Source organism: Eurosta solidaginis, chromosome 5, assembly GCF_040869045.1.
Source record: "Eurosta solidaginis isolate ZX-2024a chromosome 5, ASM4086904v1, whole genome shotgun sequence".
Taxonomy (NCBI): Eukaryota; Metazoa; Arthropoda; class Insecta; order Diptera; family Tephritidae; genus Eurosta; species Eurosta solidaginis.
Genome location: NC_090323.1, coordinates 63,414,098 through 63,424,135, shown reverse-complemented (window position 1 = coordinate 63,424,135; position 10,038 = coordinate 63,414,098). Strand labels below are relative to the sequence as shown.

General features: G+C 36.8%; 1 protein-coding gene and 1 long non-coding RNA gene across 3 annotated transcripts in view; one reads left to right on the top strand and one right to left on the bottom strand.

Annotated features, from left to right (window-relative positions):
• The window catches only part of LOC137252251 (uncharacterized), an 81,358-nt gene extending 74,311 nt beyond the window's left edge, over window positions 1-7,047 (top strand). Inside the window, exons 1-3 of one of the 2 annotated variants that reach the window (XM_067787697.1) lie at window positions 58-5,904; window positions 5,991-6,171; window positions 6,227-7,047. In XM_067787697.1, coding sequence (XP_067643798.1) covers window positions 5,903-5,904; window positions 5,991-6,171; window positions 6,227-6,802 — 759 coding nt within the window. In that variant the 5' untranslated portion in view covers window positions 58-5,902 and the 3' untranslated portion in view covers window positions 6,803-7,047. Of the gene's footprint in view, window positions 1-57; window positions 5,905-5,990; window positions 6,172-6,226 lie in introns of those variants that run through there. The other variant, XM_067787696.1, reaches the window with a different exon arrangement.
• Window positions 7,048-7,503: 456 nt separating this feature from the next.
• LOC137233506 (uncharacterized) lies at window positions 7,504-9,505 on the bottom strand. Its single transcript, XR_010947490.1, has 3 exons — window positions 9,308-9,505; window positions 7,685-8,120; window positions 7,504-7,630 (listed from the first exon to the last, which is right to left on the bottom strand). It is a non-coding gene; the product is annotated as an uncharacterized lncRNA (long non-coding RNA).
• Between the last annotated feature and the right edge of the window lie 533 nt (window positions 9,506-10,038).

Below are 10,038 nucleotides of genomic sequence, written 5' to 3'. Positions count from 1 at the left end.
ACTCACTTGTTCCCATGCCTTGTGTATAAAATAAACAACGTCTAACAAATTTATTGATTTTAATAATTCCATAGCGGAATTTGAATCTTCCATCCGTACCAAAATATGTTTTAAAAATAAGGATATTTACATAAATTTAAAGTTTTTTATAATACCTTGATCAAGCGGCTGACAAAATGCTGTTGTATTTGCTGGGAGAAAAATTACTTTAACATTCTTCAGTTTTAGGTCACGAGGAAGGGAAGCTGCATTATCTAGAAATAACACGACGTTTCGTTCTTGAAGTTGTATTTTTCTATCGAACTGCACGAGAAAAGCTATCATCAAATCAGATGTCATCCAAGCCTTTTTGTTTGACCGTCATGTAAGTGATAAATTGTTCAAATTAATGTTGCGAAACGCTCTAGGCCTTGCAGATTTTCCAATAACAAAAAGGCGTTCTTTTTCTCCAGCCATATTGACGCAGTGTAAAATCGTGAGTCTATCTTTAGCCAGTTTTCCACCCGTGCATTTTTCACCTTTTAATGGAAATGTTTTATCGGATAATGCTCGGAAGAATAAGCCAGTATCATCTGCATTATAAATATTTCGTGAATCATATCCTTCAGTCAAATGTGGTACCTTTGCGCAAAAACTCTTGACGTCATCTTTGTTTACACTACCGGCTTCTCCAGAAATTGTACGGAAAGTTATGTTGTGACGTTTTTTGAACCTTTCCAGCCAGCCGGATGATGCACTAAAATCGTCGTAATTGAGTCTCACTGCAATTTCTTTAGCTTTGCTCCTTATAAGTGTGCCTGACAGAGGAATGCCCTTATTTCGAGCCTTCACAAACCATTCGTAGCACAATTTATCAATATTAAGGCATTTGGGCTTTCAGCAGACTCCTTTTTCTCTCCGGGTTGACGTCAGTGTCCCACAAACTTAAAATTTGATCTTTGTTTTTGATAATGCTAGCAGCAAAACGCAAGCTGATCTTACATTTCTTTGCAAACTCTCGATGAAATTAACTTTGTCTTTAATACTCAATACTACTTTAGGCATTGCGATTCACGTACGTACACACACAAGAAGATACTTACTACGTGTATGCAATAGGTACCCAGCGGACCAAGTTTGAATAATTTGCGAGACTTTTGCAAAATGCTCAGAAGTGAGCTCATATGTGAACAAAAGAAGATAGAAACTTTATTTTTATCGCAAAAAACCTGTAAACAAGCTCCTACGCGAACAAAGAGCGATAGAAAATTTGTTTACCGCATATCACTCGCTTAATGTTTGCAGGAATTCTCGCAAGTGAGCAAAGAACGATGCTCATTTTTGTGGCGCAAAACACTTCTTATGATCTTTGTAACATGCGTTTTGTGACAAAAACCAAAATGCGGACAAAATAACGGTTCATAATTTCGTATATAGCGTTATTTCTTCTATCAATGCGCAGCGCAAATAAGAAATAAAACAATTTTTTAGTTCTATGATATCCGTGAAAGTGAATACTTGAGTGCTGTGTTTGAATATTATTTAATATTTATTATAATCAAATAAACACAGTGCAACGTAAGTATAAACGCCTCAAGTGCGCTTCAATGTATTTAATATTGGGGAACACAACGGGAAACGGAACAACTGAAAAATTCGCTTATCCTATATGAAATATTTTATCGGACTACGCAGAAGTATCAAAAAAAGCCTATAAAAAATATTGCTTAATATTCGCCAGCTTTATTTATTGCGACTATCGTATACAATACTTTCACTGCCACAAACTGAACGACATATGAATCATACTGCTATCGTTTTCAGATGCGTTTGCGAGAGTTTTATCCGGTTAAATACCGTAAATCGCTCAAATTGGGTATCATTTGTGAGCATTTGGTCCGCTGGGTACATACATTTTTATGTTTTTTACTGTATTGAAAACAGGTTCTTCGTATTTAGGGGATTCCCCTACATCCATGCACGTATTAGTGAATAAGCAACAGCTGTACGAATATGGTAAAGAGTAAATGAAAAAAAAGTGTTGTAAGCTGTCCGGAAATTAAAAAGCCCTTTGGGGTAAAAAGCAAGTGTCCGCGTCCTGTTATGGGAGGGTTGTCCGCTCAAAAGCGAAAAACTTAAAAAATGCTTAAGGATTTTTTTGGTATTGAAAAAATTGTCCGTTTATGAGAGGTGTCCGCTTAAGAGAGGTGTCTGTTAGGAGAGAGTACACTGTATTCAAGAATTTAAGCAGGCGTGGGAGTAAGTTGTGCGATCTAATAACAATGAACCAATAATGTGGGTGTTTTAATGAACCGACAAAAGGCTGTTCAAGCTTTGCAACTGTGCAATACGCTAACTTATATAACAGCTTCTTTGTATTCTCGTCGTCTTTTGCTAGTGCTACTGCTGCTGCCGTTTTATTGTTATTTACTATTTCCTCCTTTGCTTGGGTTCCACGCATCTCGACGCAGAATCTTTATTTTGGCTATGGGTTGTTTTTTAACTTGTTGATGGTGTTTACTCTTTGCAGCTCCACACACTCTTTGTGTCGTCGCTTTCTGTCCCTACGCTTTTTGGGTTTGAATTCTGCGACTTTATGCCTGAATTCTCGTAGATTTTTTGTTTGACGTTCTTGTCTTAAGCGGTATTCCCCTAAGGTGATTTTCTTTGGTCCAGCTGCCTTTGGCGTCGGAATGTTTTTGTGGTACTCTTTCGCTGGCAAATTCGGAACGTATTCCTCATCAAACGAACTTCGTGCCTTGAGCTTTACCGCACTCATTCGTGACACTATATGTTCTTTAATCTAATGATTATTTCCCTGTGTTCACTCCCTTGCTCAGATATTTGTATTTCGTGCAAGGAAACTAGTAAATTCTGTATGGGGGAAGCAAAGATGAGGACTGTCTGAGAACCCTGTAGAGTTGTAGTGATTTCTGCATGCAACCCAGAGGCGGTCTTGTTTGATCGGAATGCATCCTTAAGTGTTGCGTTTCCAAGTTGTCAGGTGTTAGTACGGCCAACATTTTCTTTTTCACCAGTTCTGTAAATTTTGTGGCTAGTACGAATTTGATAAGGATCATCTTCTGAGCTTGATCTGCAAGGGTTTTATGGTAAAACTCATTCAACCCTAAGAAATTGTTGAGTTCTTTAAAGTTTGTTACCAAATCAATAGTCGACGTTGTTTCTGCATTCGCTGTTGTTTTATCAAATATTACTAATATGAAGAAATTTATATCGTATTTTCGTCTTCTTTTGATAGTGCTACTGCTGCTGCTGCTGTCACGTTATTGTTGTTGTTGTTGACTATTTCCACCTTTGTTTAAGTTCCACCCATTTTGACGCACATTTTTTGTTTTGGCCAAGAGTTGTTTCTTTTACTTGCCCGCTGCTGAAGTTGATAACCCTTTGCAGCTCCGCTTACCCTTTTTCCTGTCGTCGCTTTCTGCCACCGCGCTCTTTCGGTTTGAAATCTGCATCTCTCTGTCTAAACTATCCTAGAGTTTTTATATGACGTTCTTGCCTTTGGCAGTGTTTGGCTTCAGTCCTTTTGATGGTAAATCCGGAACTTATTCCTCATCAAGCGAAATTCCCTCTTTGAGCTTTTCAGCACTTATTTAGAATGAAAATGTATCTAAACGCTTTTTAAAAAATTGTGTATTCCAAGATTCGGTTTGCAGGATCGCCATTTAAAGGACTAGGTCCTGGTAAGGGCATCTGAAAGGTAATGTTTAGTTATTGTCTTAGCTCTCCAGCCGCATTTGTTCCAGCATTACACTGCCCGACATGATTCTTGAAAAAGGCCAAACACCTGGTTTAAGACTTTAGTCAAGAATATTTTATTTTGGCTCAAACCCTCCTTTTATATGCTTAAAGTCTAAATTCTTAATTCTATGAGCAACCAATCAAATCATTGGTTACGCCCCATTTCTATTGTTCGCTAATACATACAAATGATTACTTGCTAATTGTATTTAGAACGATGCCTTCAAGTGTGCCGCTTGCAATACGTTGACACATTGCTAAGCTATTATGCACGGTGTCACAAGTGTTCCGCATGTGTCATCATTATTTGAAATTATGTCAAATGCGATTGAGACATCGATCTCGGCAACATGCATCGCGTGCATTAGAGTGGTCAGGTACACTACAGTAGGATATTTTTTCCAGTTCGTAGCACTTGTTCCTTTTGTCGCACTTCTTGGAAAGTTTTTGCCTTCTGTTCCGGGGCAAGTTTTTTTTTGATCGGTTATACCATTTTCTTTCGCTGCACTTTTATTTTGGTGGCACTTTTCAGAAAGTATTGGATATAATTTTTATTGGGACGGGTGTCTATTATTATGAGCTTAATTCGCTTGATGATTGTATCCTATTCCGTTTGCTCGGAAACCTTGATCGTATTTGGGATAGTTATAACTATTTGGTTCAACCAAACGATTTCTGGTGGCGAAAAGGTTGTGGTGGTAACGAGCCTTGAGGATATCTACTTGGTTGACGATTGATTGTTTGTTCCCTTGGCGCAAAATTTGTTCTGGGTGCTGAGGAATAGCTTAATTCGGGATAGAAATGTCGGATGCTATAATTGTTTGTAGTGATGCATGATCTATTCACCATATGCGCGAGTTACGTCTTTAGGGCGACGTTGGGCAGGGTACCTACGTTCACTTTCACGTAATTAATAAAAAGGCGTAATTTGGTTTAGTTTTACAATACTAATAATCTTTGTGTTTTTATTTAGTCGTTTAACAGATTCCGTGTTGGGATTACAGTGAAGATTTTTATTAAAACAATTTAATTTTACAAAAATAGACCATCGGTCTTGGAGTCCAGGCGTCTTTTTAATTGTACATTTGTAGTGACTTATTTACTAAGCTCACTCAGCAACCCACACATTCCCACTTATTTACTTTGAACTACTTCGCCTGCTACATAGTTGCAGTCATCATTATTTTGTTTATTGTACTTATTTGGTTATCCTGTGAATATTTCGCTAAATATTAATGTTAAAGAAAACTAATACAGAGCAACATTGTTTATCAGATACGTCCCTAGAATATTTGTGAATAAAGTTTTTCTATAAAATAAATATTACTGAAGTTAAGAACAATTACAGCGAGCCATAGTGAGCAAAATAGCTTTTTTAGCAAACTTTGTGGGCTCAAGGCTGTGACGGAATTTTCCTTGACTTTGTCGGGGTTAGCCTCAGTCCGTCCAGGGTTCCTGAAAGTAGAAATTCCTACCGGTCCTTCTAAAAGAATAACCCTGTTTATTTCTTATAAAACGTTATAAAAGTATTTATTTAATAAAAATTCTATTTCTACTCCTAGCTGATTCTCTTGCTTTGTAAGAGGTGACTGAGGTAATAAAGCCCTCGGCCAACCTCTGCGGTCGAATGGAGTAATAAAGCCTCCAGACGAGTATACTTTTAGTACAAATGAAGTGAAAAAACCTTCAGGTATACTCTTGATCGGTAGTGATAAAACCTACCGACTCGTATGCCTGTCTCCTAATCTCTCTGAATTTTAATGCGAACTCGTTGCCCTTATATACTAAATTTGGCACGCAGGCAAACGGGTATTCTATAATAACAACTTCTAACTAATATTATTAACAATATAAAACAACTGTTATTCTGGTGAATATTTCCATCCCATGAATTTCCACGCACTATAATGCTCCTTATTGAATACAATCACCCCTATCATGCATTTCGACTTGGATAGGAATTTTTTCCGTTTGGCAACTTTGGTATCATGCGTTCCGTTTCCGTTCAGTTCAACTTCGAAATTTACAATTCTGCCTATCATGCACTTCGATCGTAGCTCCGTTTTTCTAAGTTGCAATTTTGTTGGCGGATAACTTTTTGTTTTTATATTTAGCTTGCAAATTTTATTAATTTGCGTTATTTTTTTTTAATTTTGTTAAAATGTAAGTAAAACTTGTATTTAAAAGTTGTAAAACTCACGATATTTCCAGTTTTTGCGCTCGAATGATGTTTTTTGATATGCTTTCAGGTCAAAAACAACAACAGCAGAGCAATATGGAAAATTGGCAGATATGATGATGAGTAAGCCAGATATAGCCAACGGTTTCCACCAGCGTCCAAAGGAAGATGTGCAGGCTTTTTGGGAAGAGGTAGCATATAATTTAAACGCACTTGGTCCACCATCAAAAGACTCTAATGCATGGAGAAAGGTAAGGTATTAATTGATTGGAAACCAATTTGTAAAATCTAACGTTTTTTTTACAGGTTTGGATTGACTGGAAGTGCTATATCAAACGAAAGCTAACTAGCAATAAGAAGGAAATGATGAGCACAGGGGGAGGGCAATGTCGTTTACAACGCATAAGTCCACTTGAGGAGAAAATTGTGCGTTTAACGGGGTTGGAAAGGTGTACAAGTGGAATAAGGAATGCCTACGATTATGGCGATAGTGCACAAGACGCAGACCGAACCACCGAAATGGACATTTCGACACATTCAGACGATGTGCCTTCAACCAGCAGAGCTAGCAGCCATAACAGAGAAAGAAGAACAGAAAAGGAGAGCGCTGCATCGTTACTAAGGGAGCAACAAGATCTCCAGAAAGAATTTTATGCCGAAACAAAAAATCATTATGAAGCTGTCGATGGCAAAATGAAGGAAACTGTGACATATTTGCGGCGAATGAACCGCTCTCTAGAAGTTATGGCAGACACTGCAGCAAAGCAGCTTCAAGAGCAGCAACGACACAACAAGATAAAGGAAAACCTGTTAAAAGAAAAGGTGGAAATAAAAATTCGAATGCTAAAACTAGATCCCAACTATAGAGAAGACTCGGAATAATTGTATACCTGAATTTTTTTTTTTGTATTATCTTTAATGAATTAGAATACTCGAAATAATTGTATACCTGATTTTTGTTTGTTTTTTTTTTTTATCTTTAATAAGCAACTTGAGAAATGAACTGAATGCCATTTTTTATGAAACAAAATGTGATATGTACTGAATTTAATTCTTAAATTAACATAGATAAATGAATTGAAGAAAAACATGAAATATTGAAATAAAATTTTATACACTTTGAAAAGAAGAAAGTATGTTGTCACGAATACGATTTGCTGTTGAAGTAAATGCAGGGTCATTGGTTTGTTCCTTTTCCTCTTCCTCTTGACGGCTTTCATTATCAAATTCTATCGGATTCAAATCTTATACTTTGTAGAAAATGCAAATGTTGTGTAGTGCACAAGCTACATTTATAATTTCACTCGCTTTTTGAGGCGAGTAATGCAGCTCTCGAGCTCCCAACAAACATCGAAAGCGGTTCTTTAAAACCCCGATCGTCCGCTCTATAATATTTCTAGTTTTGGAGTGCTTCATGTTATAATTACTTTGTCGGCTGCCTTGACTTACGGAACGATACGGAGTCATTAGCCAAGGTTGTAATGGATATCCAGCATCGCCTTGAAAAAAAGCAAATAACTATTTTAAACTGTCTAAGAAACGTACATATATGTATAACTAAATACCTAACAGCCATGTGTTCCTTTCGCCTTCACGATATCGTCGTTCCATATAGCACCTCAGCTTGCTCAATCCCCATACATGAGCGTCGTGATTGCACCCAGGATACCTAGCGTCAATGCTTCTTATTCGTAATTTGTGATCGCACACCTAAAAAAATAAATTTTCAATTATGGAATTGATTTCATGAAATACAATCCTCACCACCATAGCATTGATGCTATAAAATCCTTTTCTATTGTAATAAAGGAAAGGTTCATCGAATGGCTTGATTATTTTTATGTGCGTGCCATCAACGCACATGATAACACCTGGGAAACCAGCCTGCGTAAAAAAATCTGGTTTTGCTTCCTGCTTCTCTATTTCATTTTGCTCGAATTTTATCCACTGTGGGCATAGTTTCCGCTGCATTATTTCGAGAAAATTTGACAGCCACTTTGACACGGTTGACTGTGCCATTCCAACATTGTAGTCTGCGCCAACTCCATGCTGGTAACTGCCTTCCGCAAAAAATCTTAAAGCGGATACTACAATGTTAAGCGGAGATAACGAGGACAAAGTACTTGCGGTCGTTTCTTCCGCAAACGTATCTAGGACATACTTGAATGCGTCCTTATTCAGACGAAAGTTTTTTTTGAATCTAACAGCCCAATTCTGCATTTCGACTTGGATTGGAATTTTTTCGATTTTGCAATTTTGGTATTCTGTGTTCCAGTCTCTTTTGATCCAACTTCGAATCGTTCGATTTTTTGGATTCTGCATTTCGATCGTAGTTCCGTTTTTCTAAGTTGCAAATTAGTTAGCGGAAAAATATTTTATTTTTATTTTTTATTAATTTATAACAGAATTTTAACAAAAATGTAAGTAAAACTTGTTAAGAAACGTAGAAGGCTTTATGATGATTGTTTTTTATATGTTTCCAGGTCAAAAACAACATGTCGATGTCGAGGGCCTTGGACATATTTGCCCCGCAAAAGTATCTAACACATACTTGAAAGCATCTTTGTTAAGTCAAAAGTTTTTTTGAACCTAAATAAGAAAATAAGTCTTTAAACTTTACCACTTTTAAGTTCAATTTCTTACAATTCGTCACTCATCTCAAATGGATTACACAAATGTCGCAATATTTGCCTTTCCCATTCTCGCCTGGCAATTTTCGTATGCGTTGCTTTCCAACTGCACAAATAATGCCACGGCTAATTATTCCATTATAATAGACAGCTATAATTTGTGTCTGTTCGTTGGGTCCAGTTATATGCCAAAGCAAGCTGCCGGCGTAGAGGAAGGTGAAGCGAAAACGTAAACAATCCTTGCGGAAAGAATAAATAAACCTTTATAAAGTATTTTAGGCCAGTGCGATGAAATTAGCATCCTTAAAATTCAGAAAATGTCAACTATTTTCGTGCAGGAATCCGTTTTAACAAAACTTGGTGGCCACGGCAGGGAATTGGCCAAAAGAACGAAAAAAAACACACTTACAATTATGAAAACACTTCACTCAAAAAAATATAACACTGCGGCAATATATTCTATTGCTTTTTTTTTGTACAAAATGGCGTGGATAATAAAATATAAACGTTTTTCAATGTTTTTTACAAATTTTCTTCAATTTATTTTGTTCCAATGTTCACACATTCCGTACCAACAGCTGATTTCGAAAAATCATTTGCTCTTCCTCTTCTCTTTACGATTCCGTCGTAATGCAGAATACCAAACTTCGATTAAAGCGGAGCGTAGAACGGGGACGTAATCGAAATGCAGGTTAGGGGTGTAAATAAGTAAACAAATTGCAAAGAAAATTGTCTACTTTCACGTGCAATTACTTACAGCCCGTCATTCATCTGGAAGGGATCGCACATATCTCGCAATCTTCTCCTTTCAATTCTCACCAAAGCATTCTGAGATACGCTGCTCTCCTCCTCAACCAGTAATATCGCCGCGGATAAGGATTCCATACTTACGTTTAATAAAAATAATAACAATATAAAAATTTTACTTTTATTTATTTTCTTTGAACAGCGCTAATTTGTGTATTTTTGCTTTGTTATGTTCCATTTTCACATATTTCAAAGCAAACAGCTGACTTCGAAAGAGTTATAGCTCTTCCTCTTCTTCTTTCAATCCAATTGCAACGCATGATACCTACTTTCGACTCCGGCGGAGCGTAGAGCGGGAACGTAATCGAAATGCATGATAGGGGTGAATGCCTTTGTACTTGCTCATACCGTGCTTTCCAGCCGTTGCTATAACTATTGTGTGTTTGTATATTTGTTTGTGATCACCTGATTCTAATGTTGTGTTTTGCTTTGCCCAATGCTTCTGCCTTCTGTAGTATGTGTTTTTGTTTTTTTTTCTTTTTGAGTAATTCCCGTTTCAAACCGAATATAATGGCATTCGCTATTTGATTAAAATTGTTTTTTTTTTTTTTAGAATTTTTCACTTTCTCAAGAAAGGCGGAATCGGTCTCCCTTCTGACCTGTAGGATGGCTTGTTTATTATTTTCATGTCATATATATTTGATTTGTATGTATCTTAAGAAAAGGTAAAGAGAAAAATAT